Here is a 22,128-nt window from a genome sequence, read left to right as displayed (position 1 = left end):
AATCATAAATGGTTTAGGTACTCTCCGTTCACATTGACTCCTTTCTGCGACCAGTCTAATCTTCTGAAAGCTTCCTCAAGGGCAGCAGTAAACAGCTTTGGAGATATTGTGTCTCCTTGTCGAACTCCTTTCTCGATTTTAAATTTGCTACTGTCTTTGTCTAGTCTAATAAAGGATGTAGCACTCTCATATATTTTCTTCAAAATCATAATATATGGAGTATCTATGCCTTGTCTTTCCAGTACCCGAAACATTGCCTTATGCTGTATGGAGTCAAATGCCTTTTCATAATCCACAAATGCCAGGCATAATGGTGTTTTATATTCATTTGCTTTCTCCATTAGCTGTGATATTACGTGAAGGTGATCCATAGTTGAGAATCCTGTCCTAAAGCCAGCTTGCTCTTTCGGTTGATTCTCATCAAGTATTCTTTCTAATCTGTTAGTAATGACCCTTCTCAGCCTCCAACCCAGGCACGGTTCTAATACCTCTCGTGTTTGGGGTTCACATAAAAAAAAAAAAAAAAACTTTGTATTACATAATTGTAAAGAATAAAGAAAAAACAGACGGAGAGAGAGAGAGAGGGAGATATGAAAGAATATTGTAAAGTCGCATGTAACAAAATGACATGAACTGTAGTATTTTGAAAACCTTAAACTTTAAAATATGTGGAGTGTTTGTTTTAAAAGTAGTCCCAAAAACATTCAAACAGTTTATTATCAGAATAATTAACAAATAATAGTTAATAAACAATACTGGAAGTGTCCTCCATTCTTAGCAATAGATAAGTTTGCTCTTTTGATCATGCCACAAGCGATATGACAAAGTGTTTTGTTCATTAACTCTTGACTGCATTTTCAGTTTTGATTTGAGCTGCTGAATGCATCACGGATTGCTCTCTTAAGCTTTCTGCTTCAGCATCCTCCATAAAAATAAGCTTGAGAATGTTAATCAGGAAACCCTAGGTGACTAACACCTTTGTAATATGATTTGACCCCCCCTCCAAAAAAAAAAAAAAAAACTCAATTCACTGGTTGAGCATGTGGTGTGGAAGGTTGCCCTGTTGTGTTGAAGCCAGATGTTGCTTATTTTCCTCCAATTCAGTAAACTGCATTATGATGCCTTTCTAACCATCAAAGATGAGATTTGTTCCAAAAGTATGGGGTTGACTACCCTTCTTCAAGGTATACCACACCAAACAGATTTTTTGGGCATGGATAAGGGTTCCTTTGCAGCTTTTCATTGTTTCACATTCCTGATTTTGCATTCAGCACTCGGTAAAACTTCATTTCAAAGTAGGATTCCATTAAAAAAAACATGTTGCTTAATGATATATAGCATGACATTAATGATGCGTACAACTTCCAACACAGATTGTGATAAACTGAACCCTTTAAATGCAAAACTATCACTTCCTCCAGCTATGTAACATACTCCGCTGGCACTCTCACACATTTACACCAGTGATTGTTACCTGGTAGCATTGTATTTAATACAAATAATGTGGATTTTTTTTTTAAAATAAACACCCTGTATATATATATATATATATATATATACACACACACATCATGTCAATCATTAGTTAAGTATTCAATTGTGTAGGTGTAAATCATCAATGGATGCAAGGAGAATAGCAACACAATGCTGAGATGAGTGAACTCACATTTGGCAATCCAGTGTGAAGCAAATAGTCTTCCAGTTTCAGAGTGGCATGACAGTGGAATATTCTGGACAAGATCATCTCCCATGAACCAGATGACATCTTAGAGCTGACAGTAGAGGAACCTTTAGCAGGAAGCAAACATGGAGTTATGAGTTTGGTGAGGAGGAGGACAGAGTTAGCAGAGGAATGTGTTTTAATTTCAAGAAGGGAGATTATAACAGTGTAAGATGTTTCTTACACTGTTATAATGTTTATATGATGTTTACTTAATGTTATATAAGGTGTTTTTTTTTTTTTTTTTTTTTACATGGCTTCTGTGAGCTGGGGAGATAGCATATGGAGTGCAAATGCATTGGAATTATGGTGTTTATTTAAATCTGTGGTCACACAAGCCATGAATGCACATATACCATTAAGAAAATATAGCTCAAGGAGGATGTTGAGATGGATAAATAATGAGCTAGCCAGTTCAATAGAGCAAAAAAAAAAAAAAAAAAAAAAAAAATGGCATGTAAAAGATACATAATGACGAAAAGAACTAAAGTCCTTAACAGCTATATACAAAAGAACAGGGACAAGGAGTTTTTCACATATGCAAATCCAAAGAAGAAAGGAAGGAATGAATGATGGACAATCCATCTATAATTAGTGTAAGAAAGTCTTAGATTACCCAGCCGATGTTGTGGATGAATTGAATAAGTACTTTGCATCAGTATATACAGAAGAAAGACCCTTCATAAGAGGGGCCCTTTGTCTTTAAAACATTTCTGCTCCTTTAAAAACAGTACAAGAAGAAAAGAATTTGGGAGAATTATGATACTATCTGATGTGAAGTTCTTTAATTATTGCAGATAGGTTACAGATTGTAAGGAAGGCTAGTGTTGTTCTCTAAATGTTTTATCAAACATTTTCTTGTTGGAGGTTACGATCCTGATCAATATGGCAAGTAAAACCACACTTGGAATATTCTGTTCAAGTATGGTGATTGCACTTAAAATACGAGGGCTATTCAATAAAGATTGATCATAATTTTTCATGAACAACCGTACTGCTTGCTATTTCTAGCTGAGTTGTGGAATTTAAGACCAAACCAAGCTGCATCACATAGCAACTGTGCATTTGACTCTTGCATACGGTGTGATATTGTCTGTCAGTCAAGGTTATACGTACTTAGTTTTGCCTACATAACAATGGACGTGACACATTCAAGAAAATATCAGCCAAAGCATATGAAATGTTAAAAGAGGCTTATGGTGAATCTATGCTTCCATATAGCAGTGCTCACAGGTGGCTTAGAATGTTTAAAGATGGACATGATTCAATCACAAAAATCAGCGGTCCTGGAGCTCCAACCACTGCTGTCACCACAGAAACCATAAACACTGCTTCTGTAATTGTGAGAGAAGATCATTATATAATTAGTAAGGCATTTGGCAGAGATGTTGAGAATATCAGTAGAAAGCACATGTGGTGTTCTCCATGACATTTGCATATGACATGTGCATGCTGAATTCCAAGACTATTCACAGTTCACATGGAGGTTTGTCAGGAGCTGCAACAGATGGTTATTGAAGATGGTGAGGTTCTGCACACGGTGATAATGGTGTATTAGACTTGACTTCATCATTTCAACCCAGAGAATAAGCAAAAAAGCTCTGTTTGGAAGTCTGCGTAATCACCAATGCCAAAAAAAAATGCAAAAGTGTGGTTCCTGCAGGAAGGGTTATAATAATTGCTTGACATTCAAGGAATGGTTCCTAGCATATTGTGCTATGCCATATGACTGTTATGGGACCTTATTACACAACTGTACAGCACATTTTGCAGGATCACACTCATCGCAAATGACCAAAACTGTACTCAGGTGATGGATGCTGCATCACAATGCGAGAACTCGCATTTCTCATACTGTCGTCGAGTACTTAGCCAGCAGTAATGTCAGATGTATTCCTCATCCACTCTACAGCACTCTGCCTTGCACCCTGTGATTTTATTATTTTTTTTTATTTTTTATTTCCAAAGTTAAAGAAGGTGCTGTGAGAAAAACATTTCCAGTCGTCAGAAGAAGTTGCAAAGAAGTTGGAGACTATTCTCAAATTCATGTCAAAAAATGGCTTCCCCCATGTTTTTGAAGAATGGCAGAAATGTTGGAGTAGGTGCATTTCATCAAACTGGTACTACATTGAAAAGTACCATCAAAATATGGATGGTTAATAAAGATATTTTGTAAAAGAAAAATTATGATCATTCTTTATTGAACAGCCCTTATAAAAAACAGATCTTTTTTAAATGGATTAAAGATAGCTGAACTTACTAGGCATGTTGCCTAGTGAGATCAACAAAAGGACAGCCATACAAGAAAAGAGTTTAAGTATTTTGGTTATAGAGCTTAGTAACTAGACATCTTAGAGAAAACCTAATTGAAGTGTTTAAGGCTTTGAGAGGAGAAAGTAAAACGAATGACTGTGAATATAGTTAGGGAAGGACGTTACGTATTTGTTTTCCATTAAAGGTTATTATTATATTAAAACCACATGAAAATTAACAATATAGTTTATTAGGCTGTTTGCCTACATTACTATACATTAATATGAAGTTTTGGGTATACCGATACCCATCATCACACCAAGCTGTTGGGGGGGAAACAGAAAAATAGTGTGTTACAAATTTGAATGTTTTAGAATATTACAGTTACCAATAATGCAATTATGGTTACCGATTTACAATTACAATATTACTATTACAATTTACAAATTATGGATGTCAAGTATTAAATTTTTAGGTTACCTTTATCAATAGAAAACAGGAAAACTAAGATAATTACAAAGAGATTGAATTCTTACCTGCTGGCAGACTACCCTTGCCGATGCTTGCTGACACCAGGTGTGCATATAGGCAAGAGGCCTGCCAGCAGTTAATTTGCAGGAGAGGGATTTTTTTTTTTTTTTTATGTGAACCCCAAACACGAGAGGTATTAGAACCTATAGTACTTAGTACTGTGCTTGGGTTGGAGGTAGAGAAGACGAAAGAAGATATTTGTTGACATTGGACTTAAACTTCTGTAGATTGTAAATTTCAGGAAATACGTATGAAGGAAGATTGTTCCAGAAAAGGGCAGTTGAATGAATAAATGAGGAAGATGAAAAGTTGGTTCTGTGGGTTTGAAGTTGGACAGTAAAAGGATGTTGGCTGGTGGCGGCACATGTTCGGACTGTTTTGAAAGAGAGAGCAATTATAGAAGCCAATTCAAAAGAACAGTGCCCATGGAAGTATCTGTAGAAGAGGCATGCAGAAGAAACAGTACGTCTGTGAGAAAGTGAGTGGAGAGACTCTGTTAGAGGTGAATCATTAATTAACCTAGCTGCCCTCTTCTGAATGGAATCAAGAAGCCTGAGAGAGGTTTTGGGGGCACCACCCCAGATGTGGGAATAATATTCCATGGCAGGGTGGATTTGCGATTTATACAGAGTGAGCAGCTGTTTGGAAGAAAAGTAACGCAGAGAGCAAAAGAGAAAACCAAGTTTTTTAGATGCAGAGGAAGCAATATTTGTAATGTGCTTGTGCCAATTGAGATTGGAAGTCAGGGTACTCTCCAAAAGAGATATATCATTTTGCCTAGAAATCAGAGTGTCACTAAAGATAATCATAGGAGCAGAAGAATCCTTTTTGCGAGATATAAGACAAGACTAAGTTTTAGAAGGGTTGAAATCAACTAAGTTGTCTTTGCCCCACTGGAGAATTACCCGAAGATCGGCATTTAAGGAATTGGTAGCAGATTTTCGAGAAGTTGAAGCTGATTGAGCAGGACAAGGTTTCTCAAAATGGAAAGTGGAATGCAATGTGCTATCATCGGCAAAACTATGGATAGGATTTCCAGTCAATGGAAGAAGGCCATTAATATACAAGAGGAAAAGAGTGGGGGAAAGAACTGAACCTTGGGGGACACCAGCATTAGTGGAGAAGTTAGAAGACAGAGAGCCATCTACCATCACCCTCAGTGAGCAATCAGAGAGAAAACTGGATAGCCAATTACAAAAAACAGTCGGCAAACTATAAGATGGAAGCTTGTTTAGAAGACCTTTATGCCAAACACGATCGAAAGCCTTTGAAATGTCAAGAGCAACTACTTGTATTTCACCGAACCTTTCCATTCAATTAGTCCATAAATGGGTAACATAAGCCAGAATATCACCAGTGGATCGACACTGACGGAATCCATACTGGCGATCACTGATCAGACGGAAGGTTTCTAAGTAGTTTAAGAGTTGTCAGTTAATTGATTTTTCCATTACTTTAGAAAGAGTAGAAGTAATTGCAATGGGACAATAGTTGGATGGGAGGGATTTGTCACCCTTTTTAGGAACTGGCTGGATATGAGCAAATTTCCAAGCAGAAGGAAAAACACCTTTGGAATAAGGAAGTGAAAAAAGGCGGCAAAGAATAGGAGTAAGATCAGGTTTTGAGAACAAGTGGAGAAATACCATCAGGACCTTGAGCTTTCTTAGCATCAAGATTCGTCAAAATCCTTCTGACATCCTTTTGACGGAAGACCACAGGAGGCATTGAATGGAGCGTGTTGGGAATGTTGGGAGGTGTTTTACCAAGGTCATTAATACATGAGCTGGAAGAAAAATGGGATGCTAGCAGGTCAGCTTTATCCTCGGCTGAAGTGATAACAGAACCATCTGGTTTGGACAGAGGTGGGAGCAGAGATGGGCAAAAGTTGCGGCCAATAGCTTTGGCAAGAGACCAGAATGCTCGGCTACCATTAGGGCAAGAAGCAAGTTTTCTACTCTTAGCCTGTTCAAACTGTAGTTTGGACTGATTAATAACTGCTTTACAATTGTTGCGAGCTTTGGTGTAGGCAGAAAATTAAACTGAAGAATTAGAAACAAGCCAATTACGATATGCAACATTCTTCTCTTGAACAGTCTTAGCACATTTATTGGAAAACCAAGGTTTAGATAAAGGACCAGATTTTAAAGTGGAATGTGGGATAAAGGATTCCATTCCTGCAAGAATAATTTCACTGACACGATCTGAGCAAACGTTGACATCAGAAGTTTTGAAACAGTAATCCGACCAAGGAAAAGAAGAAAAAAAAGTCTTGAAGGTCATCCCATTTTGCATTCTTGTAATGCCAAACAACACGAGGTTGTTGGAATAGCCATGAGATAAAGGTTCCATTGGAGAAGAGACAATCACCAAGTTGTGATCTGTAGTGCCTAAAGGACCTTTCACTTCAACCGTGTACTTAGAAGGGTTGTTTGTGAGAAAAGGATCAAGCGTATTGGCTGTGTGATCAGGATTGCCTGGTATTCTTGTAGGTAAATGAACAATCTGTGCAAGGTCATTAGTAATTGCAAAAGCCTCAGCATCTTGACCAGCTGGGTCGGTGTGACTAGAAAATGGAAGCCAGCTGGAGTTGTGAACATTAAAATCACCAAGGAAAATTATCTCACTGTTAGGAAAGTTGGACTGGAGAAAGTCAAGTTGCAAAGAGAGGAAGTGAAAGAGCTCCAAGTGATTAGTGGATTTGGGAGAACGGTAGAGACAACAGATGAATTTGACACAATGAGGTAGAGAGATTTTAAGCCAGAGAAGATCAAAGAGAGGAGATTCCAAATTGCCAAGTCTCTGACAGGGAATATCAGAACGGACATATCCACATGTACCACTTTTGAGGTGAAAGGAATCATACAACAAATAATTTGGGCATCTGAGATGAGCAGTAGTTGAATCAACTGATAACTGAGATTCAGTCAGAAAAAGTACATGGGGTTTGGCAGACTGCAAGTGGGAATGGACATCGTTGAGATTAGAATTGAGACCAAGTATATTTCTGAAATGAATTAGGAAGTGCTTGGGAGGTTTAGATCTTTTTGCAGATAAGCTTGCTCTATTAGTTTGACAATTCATGGTGTATTCAATAGTAAGAAAAAGTGGTTGGGACATGCTGTATGAAGTAATGAAATTTTTGGATATGGTGTACATGTGGTAAGAATATACCCAGATCCTTGACATAACGTGGCCTCGACAATGCTCCCCACATACACACTACTCGGACTCCCTCCAGTCACTATCTGGCAGAGTAGAGGTAGCAAGATTATACACTAGCTGATCCAGAAGCCTCCAATAAGTTCGGTCCAGTGTACTAACTAGCGGCCGGCCTGCGAACACCATTTTAGAGCTGTACCCTCGAAATGTAAGGAATATTGGATCTCGCCTCGACGTTTATCATAACCTCAAAAGCCATCAATCATGCTGCATGATGGAAGAGATAGGGAAGGGTTGACCGGAACTTAGCTCTAGAGACTAAACGTGGGTTCCACCACTTCAAGCCTCCAATAAGACCACAGTCTGTCTGATTTGCGACTTCTTCCCACTACTTGTTCTTCACTAAAATGGTTCGGAACTCAGCAAGCAGTAGGAAACAGCGAATTCAAATAGAAGAGAATAAATGAAAAACCAGGAAAAGAAAATAGACCAGATACATCTCCCTCCAGTCCTCCTGAACCAGAATCATGGTCTTAAAATGGATATCAGGAAGATCCCAAACCAGCCTGCGCAGAAACTCTGATCCAGAGTATGGGAGCATAGGTTAAATCTTGGCACCAGCAGCAAGGTCTGATGATAGGTATTGGTAAGATCCTGAACCAGCATGCACACCAACCCTGATGACTATGGGAGCAAAGGTCACCCCAGGCTTCTAAGAACTCTGGATCCAGGATAAAAACTTGTCACTATCCTATTGGCTAATGGAGTTTATCCCTCTCCTGCAAATTAACTGCTGGCAGGCCTCTTGCCTATATGCACACCTGGTGTCTGCAAGCATCGGCAAGAGTAGTCTGTCAACAGGTAAGAATTTAATCTCTCTGTAATTCTTAGTTTTCCTGTTTTCTATTGTAAAGGTAACTTAAAATTTAATACTTGACATCCATAATTTGTAAATTGTAATAGTAATACTTTAATTGTAAATTGGGAACTGCAATTGTATTATTGGTAATTATAATATTCAAATTTGTAACTTTCTATTTTTCTGTTCCTCCAACAGCCTGTTCTGATGATGGGTATCAGTAAGATACCCGAAACATCATATTAATGTATAGTGATATAGGTGACCAGTCTAATAAACTATAGAACTACAGTAAACCCTTGCTATTCGCGGGGGTTACGTTCCTGAGAAATGTCGCGAATACCGAAAACGCGAATACTGAGTTATGGCTCCCATAGTAATAAAGGGGTTCCGTTCCAAAGTATAAAATATATAAGAAAAACTAGTCTAAAATTTTGCCTATGTATGTATTATATGTACCTTCATAATATGACTGTACATGACAGTACATAGTGAAATGCAAGCATATGGCATCGAAATGAAAATAAGAAACAATTTAATATTAAATGTAATATTTATTAGAAATTTCAAACAAATCTTTCAAACCAGCGCCTTTGCTAGCAAAAAAAAAACATCCCGCCAGTGCTATCACCAGTTTCGCTAAAGTGTTGATAAAGCAGTTTTGCCTTTTCACGAATGATGAGTGAACTTAACGGAATTTTATTTTGAATTCGGTCTTCTATCCACAGATTTAAAGCTTTTCCATTTTTTTAAATTTAACATCACGAGTTACAGAGCAAATTTTTGAAGCAATTAGCGCGATTTCACGGACACTACGGCAGATTTTTTCTTCCGATTTCTTGATTGATCGTACTGTTGACTCATTGATTTTATAATGTTTTGCCACTGAGGAGACACTTTCACCATTAGAAATTTCGTCTAATAACTCAATTTTGTTCGCTAGTGTCATCACCTTCTTTGATATTTTCACATTTCTCTTTTTATTCGTAGCCATATTTTTGTAGGGGTTAGAAAGAACTTGACCACAATAAAGTCACTTTCTTCCGTTAACGCACTCGAAAAAGTCTGTTTTACACTGCAAAACGGTAGAGTTATCATTTTTGTAAGCATATCAATTTATAAATTGATAAATTTATTCAATTTATAAACATATAAATTAAAATCAAACGACGAAACCTTCCATGACTAACACATACTGAACAAGGATTAGCGAGAAACATCCACGCTCGCGATTTTTTCACCCATCACCCCCCACCCACTGAGCGCTGTTTTGACCGGGAAAGATAATTTTAGCCACACCCATGTTTTTTATGGCTGAAAATATTCACGGCGTTTTAAAATTCACATTTTTTTAGGTTTCGTTTTATATTAAATCGGCGATCGCGAATACGCGAAACCGTGAATACAGATACCACGAATAGCGGGGTTTACTGTATATTGTTAATTTCACGTGGTATCAGAGTGTTATTAATATAATAATAGCCAGAATGACTGCAAAATTTTCACTGTTATAAATGAATCCGGGACTGAAATGAGTCTATAAATTAAATTTATAGGTGAAGAGGTTTAGGTGGAGTGCAAGAGGCACCCCCCCCCACCCTGTCCAGCTATGAAAAATGCTATGCTGCTTTCTGCTGTTCGTTGCACGTTCTGTATCGCCAATTTTCTTGAATGGCAATACTCTCAGATGCTGAAAACTAACGGGCTCTTTGGTTTTCTTGTGCTTTGTTTGTATTACAATGCCTTTCAATATCACTTAATTCGGCTATCAGCATACATTTACAGTATTTGCAAAAACATTTTAAATAATCACTGTCTAATTTGCAGGGCCAGTTCTTATATTTAGCGTCTTTGAACTATTGATCATGAAAGTGTTGACTATATTTTTTGTTCATTTTCAAAAAGGGGAAAAATTACACATACACTGTAGTTTATTTAATATGAAAATTCATAAGAGGGAAAAAAAAAAAAAATCAGTTACCTACTCAAAGTAATTGAATCATCAGGAACGAAAAAGGATAAGTTTTTGCCAACGCTCTATTAAACCTTTTCAGAACAGTCATTTGCATGTGGAAACGATTTGCGTTGTTGTTGTTATTTGGTTTTTAGGAGCATTAGCAACTAAGACCATATTGCTCCGAGGATATGCGGTGGTCATTCCCTGACCTTTCCACTTCCTCCGCATTTGGTGGTCACTGGCTCGAACCCTGGTCTAATCAAGAAGCGTGTGCTATGCACTGCCGCTCCTGTCCACCTGGCTACGGAGGCACCACGATTTGCATTACTGCATCTATGTTTTGGGCAGGATACTCCAGTAATTTGAAAAGTGAACCAGCATAAAGTGACCTTCCGTATTAGGAAAGTTATACTGCAGAAAGTCGAATTTCAATGATAGGAAGTTGAAGAGTTCTGAGTGATTAGTGGAAATTTGTATTATATCTTTCTCTGATCCAGCAACAAATTTTCAATAAAAAGCAAATTACTGACATCACAGTGATAAAATTACAAATCTTTCTGTGAAATTGTAACAAAATGAAAAGAATAGTAAAAAAAATAAATAAATAAAACTATATCTAAAGCAATGGGTAAAATATATTAGTATAGCAAACTATACAACGTTTGGTGATTGCCAATGTCATGGACCATTCATAATTTGTGAATGATCCATCATGTAAATTTATGAAAACTAGAATAATAAATTCACTTACTGAATACATGTACCTTGAGTGACTGGGGATTCAAGCCTGTGACCATGGGCACCGGCAGCATGGTACAAGGTAATACACAATTTTTAATATTTTCATTAATTTATTGAAACCTTAAAACAATACAAATTCTTTCTTTCCAAATGTAAGTACTTTCTCCCACCGATCACGAAACGTTAGCTCACCTGTACACATAAATCAGTCAAACTTGACTTAATTCAAATATTGCATGTATTCGAAAATTTGGTGAACAAAAAATTTATTCCCACATACGTCACCTTGCAAAATATTCTGCCGGCGCCTATGCCCATGACTGCTAAATACAGTGGCATTTCTTGTATTCTCCCTATCTTGTGAACTCCTGACCATGTGGTTGTCCTGGAGTATAAACAGAAAATTCATTCATAAAATTGCTTTAAAGAATCACTACAAAGTTGGCATTGCATTGTACGCATTCATTGTTTACTGAGCGCAAAAGGGGAAAAAAAAAAAAAAAAGGTGAGGACAAGAAAAATAACTTTTTGAAATTCATATTATATCTTTCTCTAATCTGTAAATGATCCATCAACATGTTTTCAATAAAAAAAAATATTTTAAAAAAAATTGCTGACACCAGAGTAACAAAATTACAGATAGTTCTGTCAATTTGTAACAAAATGCAAAGAAAAAATAATAATAATAAATCTACAGCAATGAGTAATGTTAATATCAAAACTGGACAACATTTGACAATCGTTGGATGGATCATTCAAAATGTGTGAATGGTCCATCATGTAAACTAATGAAAACTGAATAATAAATTTGCTTACAGTTTCAACGTTTCTATCACAGGTTAGAAAAGAATGGTAATGGATAAATTTTTTTTTGTGCTCTGATAAACTTGAAAATGTAAAATCACTACAGTTGAAAATGTAGAATCACAGAATAGTACATGATGCTTGATAACAGCTGCGGAACTTTCTTTCTCTACCAGTAAAGCAAAATGAAAATACTGTATCTGTGATTGGCTGAATATTTTTGTTTTGTTTCTCACTCTCGTTTCCCCAGTTGCTCCTTCAAGTAACTTTGCAACAGATTTTCTCACCACAAGCAAAAACAGAACACGTATATATAAAATGTATTAAAAGCAACTAAGTCCAGTCCTGTTGCCTGTTTAGAAAGAAAGCAATAGACAAGGGTAGAATGTTATTGTTGTGAAAATAGCAAATGAACCCCAAAACCATAAATTTAATGAAACTGCATGCTTTGGAGTGAAAATAGCAATTGTTGGACAGACAACTTTGCTGATAAAGGCCCACTAATTTTAGGGTGATTGAAGTAGATGTTTTACTCTTTCTTGTCATTGCTTAATCTGCTCTCTGAACATCACAGGATAAATGCTAATTACACGAAGATTCCTTCCAATGCATTGACCACGTACAGAATATCATCGACATATGCGAGGATCAAAGGATCGGCAGTTTAGATGTGTCTCTGGTTAGCGTACTGATAATTCATTTGTAGTCCTTATAGTTTTTCGTTTCAGATAGACAAAAAAAAGGAAAGGGGGGGAGCCAAATCTAAGGCACTAAAATGACAGCACTGGCCATAGCTAGACTGTTATGTGACAAATTTGTGTATTGTAAAATAAGACATATTGCCCTCCAACAACAATCCGTGTGCAAACACAAAAAAAATTTTAAATAAATTCAATACTAGAATAAAATCAAATGTGATATATATCTGTATTTGGCACTGGTTTTGCTGAATATTTCACAACTATCTTTTATTTGCTACTATTTCTATAAGTGTGGCACAGTCAAAACAATATTTGGATGGCCAGTTGCTGTGCTGATAAGAATGTGTTACATTTAATTTTAGAAAAAATTCTCATTTATTAATGAAATTTGTTAATTGTCTTGAGAAACAAATCTGTCTTCCAAATTTCACGGGCCCCTTTCAAGCTTGGGCCCAAATGCAGCTGCATTGGCGTAGTTATGCCACTGAACAAAATCATTGGTTTTTCTGGAGCTTTTGTCTTTCAGTTAGCTCTTTGTAAATTGAAACCCCTTGAGAGAATAGAGAAGAAGCGAAGCGCTTCCTGCATTCTTTTTCTTTAATTTCAAATTTTTGGTTAAGGGAGGTCATATGCCCCCCTCTCCCCCACTGAATATGCCCCTGGTGTGGACTAGAGAGATTATAACACGAAATTGAAGTCCTTGTTATAAAGATATTTTCCTATTTTTCTACTTATACTGTAAGTACAGAACGTCCGAAAGCATTTTTCATTTGTAGATATTGAATACAAAAATTTAATATCTCATTCTAAAACACATTGGCTGTCTTTATGGCCAGCTGTTGATAGGATATTAAAACTTTCTGATGCTTTGAAAATTTTCTTTCAGAAGAAAAAGGCACCAAAATATTTTTTCCAATGATACTCTAAGTCGTCGGTTCCTAACCGGTTGTGTTCCAGGGGGTTTGCACTAAAAATTCTGTAATGGCATCTGCTTAGATTTACATAGGTATATTTTTGTAAACTACAAAATAGTTTAATATTATTAATTTATGCAGTTCCGTTCAAAGTTTATATTTAGTTATGGTTTGGATCACACTCCCTTACATAGCGAGCATGGGCGATAGGTGTTAGTGAGGATTCAGTGCGAACGTGCCAATATGTATTGCACCATTCAGTCGTGTTAGATAAACTCTGGTAAACATTGTTAGTCACTGTGTCGTGTCATATAGTGTTGGATTTGAATGTTGTGCAGTATTAAATTGTTTATTCATAGTATTTTTAAACTTTAAAAATCATTATGGACCGTTGGCTGAAGACTGGAAGCATAAAGAACAATGATGTTGAAATGCAAGTTAATGAGAAACATGAAAATTAAAATCATCCCTCAAATTTGCCCCAAGTTGACCTTTAAAAAACCTGTAAAATCCATTCAGCTTGCCAAATTTCCCAAATACTACATAAAGATATTCAAAATATTGGCATGAAAATGAATAGTAAAAAGAGGAAATATAGTGATGATTATAGTAAATCTGGTTTTTCATAGATTCAAACTTAAACTTTTGTCGTGAGATGATGGGTGGATGCCATGCATCACTAAAATTAGCATTTACTATATTACTAAAAATAGTGAAATAGCACTTGGAGTGGTGTCATTCTTGACATTTGTGGACTCTAGAATAGTGGCAGAAGGTGTTGTGGGGTGACGAATCTCATTATACAATGTTTTGTCTTGTTTGGGTGTGGAAATTTCATAGAGAAAACATTCTGCCTGAGTGCATTATTTCACCCATGAAGTTTTGTGGAGTCAGTCTGTGGGCTGTTTCAGCTGGTTTGTACTTGGTCCATTCGATGTAGTGGCACCTTAAATCCTTAACTGGCTGTTGCTACAAAAATGGGCTTTATTAAAGCTCCATATCATAGTGAGGGTTCTGCAGAACTGAGTTGTGGATAAAGACTTTGAAAAGTTGGACAGCTAGCTCAGGGCCCTAGATGTCAACCCCATTACACACACCTGTGGGATGAATTGGAGTGCAGAGTTTTGCTGCAGACAAAACAGCCTTTTTCCAAATTGACTCTGGCAGCTGCTTTGCAAGAGGAATAGAGGCGAATTGCAGATGACATCTACCAAAAGTTGGTAAGAAGTATGCCCAGGATGGTTGGGGCAGCTGTCGTATACCAAAGTGGCCCTGCTGTATATTCATATTTTGAATTAAAAGCCCTTTTAGCAGCCAAATGCGACGCCTCTGTAGCCAGGTGGGCAGGAGCGGCAGTGCATAGTACACGCTTCTTGATTAGAATGGGGTTCAAGCCCGTGACCACCAAATTTGGAGGATGTGGAAAGGTCAGGGAATGACCACCGCATATCCCCGAAGCAATATGGCCTTAGTTGCTAATGCTCCTAAAAACCAAATAACAACAGCAGCTATTTGCATGTGTCTGAATAGTTTGGTCATATAGTGTATAATTAATAATGGAAACAATTCTGTGGTAATTGTCATAATGTTATGATTATTAACAATGTATACCTTTTAATATTTTGCAGATATGATCCCCAAACAAACCAGTGGAGTTGTGATGTGGCTCCTACCAGCTCCTGTCGTACCAGTGTTGGTGTAGCAGTTCTTGATGGTTATCTCTATGCTGTAGGAGGACAAGATGGAGTTTCGTGTCTCAATTTTGTAGAAAGGTACATTCGTTAAACAACTAATATGTGCAATATATGTGTATAGAACTCTTTTTAACAGCAGCATCATTCGAAAAACACCAACCACGTAGATATTTCCTTGAATATTAAAATATATCAGTATCTTGAGTAACACAACACTTTCCAAACTGTTTGATGCTGGCACACTATGTATGTGCTGAAAATAATTTGACGCTATGCCTTTTATTCCACTTACTTCTAAGTTTATGGTAAATGCAGTGGTACACTACTTTTATTTCAGGGTAGAAACATGTTATAAATGATGATGATTTATAAGCTTGAGAGAGAGCATGAGAGCATGTCCAGAGTTTACTGGTTGCAGAATAGGAAGCATGTGAAAAAGTAAATGTTGTTAATTTAGCATTAGCAGAGGCATTTGATGCAAGAAAGCAAGCTTATGCAGCATCAGCCAAAAAAAAAAAAAAAAAAAAAACCCACTTCACCCCTCTGTTCGTTCAAAATACCTGTCCAGCCGAGCCTTAAACTTATTTAGGCTATCAACCTCCACTACAAGGGATGGAAGTCTGTTCCACCAACCAACCACCCGCTGGCTAAAGGCAAATTTCCGCACGTCTATCCTACATCTGTCTTTCCTCAATTTGAATTTATGCCCTCTCAGGTGATTTTTCTGAGCTAGAGGAAGAATCCCATCAGCATTGAGCATGCTCAAACCATTCAAGGCTTTATACACCTCTATCAGATCACCTCGCTGGTGCCTAGTCTCCAAACACTGTAATTTGCAAAACTTAAGCCTTTCTTCGTAAGAGCACCCCTTTGTTCCATTCACTAATCTTGTTGCCCTTCTCTGTACTCGTTCCAGCAGCTCTACATCCTTCTTGAAATGAGGCCTCCAGACCTGTATACAGTACTCTAGGTGTGGTCTGACCATTGCCTTATACAAGGGAATAATCACCTCCTTATCCCTGCTGGAAAAATTCCTGTATATCATTGACAATACTCCATGAGCTACTCTTGCAGCCCGTCTGCACTGCTCAGAGAACTTCATATCTGCCTGCACAACCACCCCCAAGTCCCTTTCATTTGTAATATAGTATTCCGTAATTGTATTTTAATCAATCAGTTGTACCAATACATACAGTGAAAGGAAATCATAGTGATAAAAAACTGCTGATATGATGTCATAATTTGTCGACACCCTTTGGGAGACAGTGCAAAACCCACTTAGCAAAACTCTGGAATAGCAGCTTGAATGTTGTTCAGGGTGATTGTCCCAGAGTAATTGTCATGGGAAAAAAAAAAGAACACTACTTTATTAGTTTCATGTAGACTTCATTGGGGAATTGCATTTATTCTTCACTGCCTTTGATCTTTATACTGAATTGCTAAAGGTCAAATATGGAATGGAAGGGTTCCTTTGTTTCCACTACGTTAATAATAATATATAAAATATAATGTCAATAAAAAAATATTAAAAAGGATATGGGAAATCTCATAAAGCACCAACTAATATTATCACTAGAAATAAAATCTAGTCAATATGTATAAAATGTATAATACATTATCAGGAACCATTGTTGAATATGTTTTTCCATAGCCTTGCACTTGAGTTTTGCATTACAAAGATAAATCATATATCACTTGAATTTTCTTGATGAGGTAATTTGATATTAACCAGAAACAAATTGATTAATTTTTAATTACAAAATTGCATAATTAATAATTACCTTTGTTTCTAAGTTGTGCAATTTGGCTACTGTAGATTGTGATGTGGTAGTAGATTGTAATAAGAGTATCAAGAGCAGTGTACTAACAGATAGTAGGTTCCTTGGTAGATAAATGAATGTCTGTACCATTAGTTTTGTGGTATACTTGATTAAATCTGTCTGTCTGTGGAGTAGTGCATTTTCATGAATTTGACTATATATGTGCACTGGAGATGTGCAAATGTGTGCCCAATCCACAAAGGAGGATCAAAGGGAGAGACAAGTAATTACAGACCTGTTAGTTTAACTTCTGTTCCAGGGAAATTAATGGAGGCACTGGTTAATGAAGCATTGCAGGATCATCTAGACAAGACTTCAGTTATAGCTCGGACACAGCATGGGTTTGTTAAAGGGAAGCTTGTCTGATCAGTTTGATTGGATACTATGATGTGGTCACAAAGGAACTGGACGTAAAGAATAATTTTGATATCATATATTTGGATTATAGAAAGGCTTCTGATACTATTCCACATGGAAGACTGTTGCACAAATTGGAGCAGTGTGGCATTGGAGATAAATTGCTGCTATGGATAAAGGGATGTTGAGTGGGAGAAGACAGTGTTAATCAATGGACACTGTTCTTCATGGACTAATATTATTAGTGGAGTCCCCCAGGGTTCAGTGTTGGGTCCATTGTTGTTTTGTGTATTTATTAATGATATTGATGACGGTATATCAGGCTTAATGTCCAAGTTTGAAGACGATAAGAAGGTCAGCAGGGTTGTTAATGACAGTACGCTGCTGCAACAGGATCTAGAAAAGTTGAGCAGGTGGGCTGAGAGGTGGCAACTGAAGTTTAACATTGACAAATGTAAAGTACTGCATATGGGAAACAGTAACCCCAGAGTAACATATCAACTGTGTGATATGTTACTCTGGGGTTACTGTTTCTCAACACGCTCAAGCAAATCTACATCCTTCCTAAAATGAGGCCTCCAGACCTGTATACAGTACTCAAGGCGTGGCCTGACCATTGCCTTATACAGAGGGACAATCACATACTTTTCCCTGCTAGCAAAATTCCTATATATCATTGACAAAACCCCATGACCAGCCCTGGGAGCCTGTCTGCATTGCTCAGAAAACTTCATATCTGACTGCCCAATTACTCCCAGGTTTTTTCATTTTCTACCACGTTTCTCTGGGGTTACTTCTACCCATATGCACTCCTTTGCATTTGTCAACGTTAAACTTCAGTTGCCACTTCTTAGCCCATCTGCCCAAATTTTCTAGATCCTGTTGCAGTAGCACACTGCCATTACTGTCATTAACAACCCTGCCAACCTTTGTATCATCTGCAAACTTCGACACTAAGCCCTGATATACCTTCATCAATATCATTGATAAATATAAAAAACAACGTTGGACCCAACACGGAACCCAGTGGGACTCCACTAATAACATTAGTCTACGAAGAGCAGCACCCATTGATTACCACCCTCTGTCTTCTCCCACTCAACCATCCTTTTATTCATTGTAGCAACTTACCCTTAATACCATTCTGCTCCAATTTGTACAATAGTCTTCCTTTCACAACAGTGTCAAAAGCTTTCTTGAAATCCAAATATATGATATATTAAAAATTATTTTTTGTATCCAGTTCCTTTGTAACCATATCATAATATCCTATCAAATTTGTCAAACAAGACTTTCCCTTAACAAACCCATGCTGTGTCTGAATTATTGCTGCTATCTTGTCTAGATGATCCTGCAATGCATCTTTAACCAGTGACTCCATTATGTCTAGATGATCCTGCAATGCATCTTTAACCAGTGACTTTGATCCCACTTTGAGAATTGGGGATACATTTGCACATCTCCCATGAGTCCAAGGATGCTCTCATAATTATGGTGCCGACCGGGCTAGCCGGGTTGGTAAAGTGCCTGCCTAGCAACCCAAAGGTCGCGGGTTCAAATCCCGCCTCTGTCTTGGATCAAAGTACTGCAAAAAACCTTGGGAGGTGCATTATGGCCACAGAAGCCGATAAGCCAACAACTACCAAAAAAAAAAAAAAAAAAATAATAATAATAATAATAAAATAATTATGGCTAAAGGTTTGCTTACTTCCTTTTCCATCTCCTTTAATATAACTGGATAGATCCCATCCACCCCAGGTGCCTTTCTTGTGTTTATCTTCAATAATTTCTCCTCCACTTTACTCTCAGTTATTACAAGATTCTCTAGCTTACTGCCAGAGTTGAATACACCTCTGGCATTCCCTTCGGTGAATAATCCCTCGTGTGAATGTCGATTCAAAATACTCATTCAGTTTGTTTGCTATCTGAGCAGGATGATCAACAGCCGAACCATCGATATCAAGTGGACCAATCAGATTCATCCTTTGCCAAAGATTTCTTGTAATCTGCCTTCGCCTGGCTAACCTTCTTGTGACTTGATTACAGACTAGCTTATATCTGCCATATGCTTCTGTGTTGCCTGATAATTTATATGCATCCCATGCATTTTTCTTCTCTGCCACAAGTCTCATTAGTTCATTTGACAACCATTTAGGCCTAAACCTTGAACAATATTTCTTAATAGGCATGAAACTTTTAATATCTTCCACGATTAATTCCTTGAATGCTTCCCACTTAGAATTTGCTGTTGGTAGCATCATCAGTTGATCCCACTGTACAGAATTTAAAAACTGTCTGTCTATGTATGTATTTGTGTAGGGTGACACCTGGAACATTAGTTCAACTCCACCTTGTTTCACTGTAAAGATACAGGACTGGACTCTGTAGAAATGGCTAGATATGTGTGTTGAGTGTTGTTTATGAGATTATGTGTGTATGTGGTATGTTGTTTGTGTTGAACTGGCCATTTGGTTACCTGGAATCAGCAAGCCCGAAACACGCCCACCACCACGAGAAGGTAGAACAGGGGCTACCAACCAGCAGCAGAAGAGAGGGATGCCACGTGTCTCTCTCTCCCCCCCTCCCTCCCTCCCTCCCTTCACTGTGGTTGTGGAGTTTATGTGCATTCTTTCAGTTGGCACACCATGGACACACATTTTTTTTTTGGTGGCAGTCCGTGAAGATGTGCCTCTTCTGTGCACAATGGCTGCATATAGGCTCTGTCTGAGAACAGCATTTGGATGTATACATGAACTTAAGACATTTGTAATACTTGTAGTATATACTTCTGGAACATGTAAAGTGTGTTTATGGTCTAATGGCACCAGGGGTTTCCTCCATCTCCGGAATGCTCTCATAATTATGGCTAAAGATTTGCTTACCTCTGGCATTGCTATCCCTAAAAAGTTCCTCTTGTGTGAATGTAGATGCAAAATTACCTATTCAGTTTGTAAAAAACCTGATCAGGTTCATCAACAGTTAAACCATTGATATCAAGTAAACCGATGTGCTCCATCTCTTTCCTTCTGGTCTCTTTATACAAGTAAAGAAGTATTTGCTTCTTTTCTTTGCCATAGACTTCTTCTAATCTGCCTTAGCTTGCCTAACCTCTTTTAACTTGATTGCAGATTAGTTTATATTTACTGTATGCTTCTGTATCACTTGATAATTCATATGCATTACATGCATTTTTTCTTCTCTGCCATGGGTCTTATCAGTTCATCTGCTATCCATTTATGTTTAAGTCTTGAACAGTATGTCTTGGTATAAAAAGGCTGGTAGCTTCTGTGATTATTTATGTAATGCTTCATTTAGAATTTACTGTTGGTAACATCAGGTGGTTCCAATGTAGTCACACTTATGAAAGCAAAAACCCTTTTCTTTACCCTTTACAGTAAATATGTCTCTGTCTCTAAGTAAATCCCACATCAGTGCACTGTGATCACTGCCACACACCTAGTGGGACTTCTACATGCAGATTCTCAATGAATGAAAAATTGCTGCTGATAATCAGATGAAGAGTATTGCTTCCTATTGATGCCTTGCTAATATGCTGCTGTAGAAAACAGTCACCCAGTAGATCCACATGTATTGTTAGTATGTAAGTGATTAACCCACAAGTTCCAGTCAATATTAAAATCCTCTGTTATAAGACATTCTGATTTATTGGCCCACTATATTTCTCGGTATAGTCTTTTTTATTATACTCATCACGGTAATTACCTATTCAGTTTGTAAGAAATTAGGCCTATAACACACTCTTACTCTCATTTTTGTTTTCCCAGTGCTTATATCAAACTAAACTGACTCAACATTGCCCTGGTCACCCATATTGACTGAATGCACTGCTTTAGATTTAATATACTTCTTAACTAAGAGCATAACCCTTCCCTCCCCTTTTACCTTATCTGTCCTTTTTATTTAGCAGAGTTGGGGGGAACCCCCCAGTGCTGCATTATACCAGCATTCTCCCTAGGACCTATCGAATGGGTGCACTACCCGGCTAAAATTTAAGCGATTCTCGCGGTACTGTACTTGAACTTGATCAATATTAATTTGAATATACTAGGTGATCGAGGTCAATGTGACAGGAGCATATAATGTTAAATTATGCAATTAATTTTCTCACTGGATTGCTTAAATCACATTTATAAATAACAGAAAATTTTATATTGCCAGATATTACACTTCCCCACTCGGCTCCTTCATAATGCCTCCTGGCTGGAAAATTTTCTTGGAAGAACACTGATTATACAAGTCCTTTTTGTACACATTGTACTCTCAATACCAAAATTCTTTATCCTTTATGTCTTAGTGAGTGACAGCATCTCTGGTATTCCTACAATGCCTGCATTTGATAACTTGACATAACTTGACCATCACTTCAAATTGATACTCTGCTCCTATCAGTAGTGTACATACAAGTGTACCCTGCTTATAGGAACAGAGTATGCATACTTGAATTACTTTTGCTAACCCTAACACAGCCCGTGTATGTGTTTGCTCCACGAGGACCCTCAGGGCCTCAATCCTTTACACCTTGCTTTCCAGGTTGCTGCATGTTCCAATAAAACAGTGCAAGAATCACTTGCACCTATGCCTGTGGCCACAATCTATG

At 37.5% G+C, this 22,128-nt stretch overlaps 1 protein-coding gene across 4 annotated transcripts in view; it reads left to right on the top strand.

Annotated features, from left to right (window-relative positions):
• The window catches only part of dbo (Kelch-like protein diablo), a 279,705-nt gene that overhangs the window by 165,248 nt on the left and 92,329 nt on the right, over window positions 1–22,128 (top strand). For all 4 annotated transcript variants that reach the window (XR_016546845.1, XR_016546844.1, XM_090371089.1 and 1 more), the window contains exon 7: window positions 15,268–15,411. Coding sequence is in view for 2 of the 4 variants with exons in the window: in XM_090371089.1 (XP_090227215.1) it covers window positions 15,268–15,411 (144 nt within the window). In the remaining 2 variants the exon portion in view is untranslated. The remainder of the gene's footprint in view (window positions 1–15,267; window positions 15,412–22,128) is intronic.

The sequence above is a fragment of the Mastigoproctus giganteus genome, chromosome 4 (assembly GCF_048544385.1).
Source record: "Mastigoproctus giganteus isolate SK-2022 chromosome 4, ASM4854438v1, whole genome shotgun sequence".
NCBI lineage: Eukaryota > Metazoa > Arthropoda > Arachnida > Uropygi > Thelyphonidae > Mastigoproctus > Mastigoproctus giganteus.
This window is presented reverse-complemented; position numbering and strand designations above follow the sequence as displayed.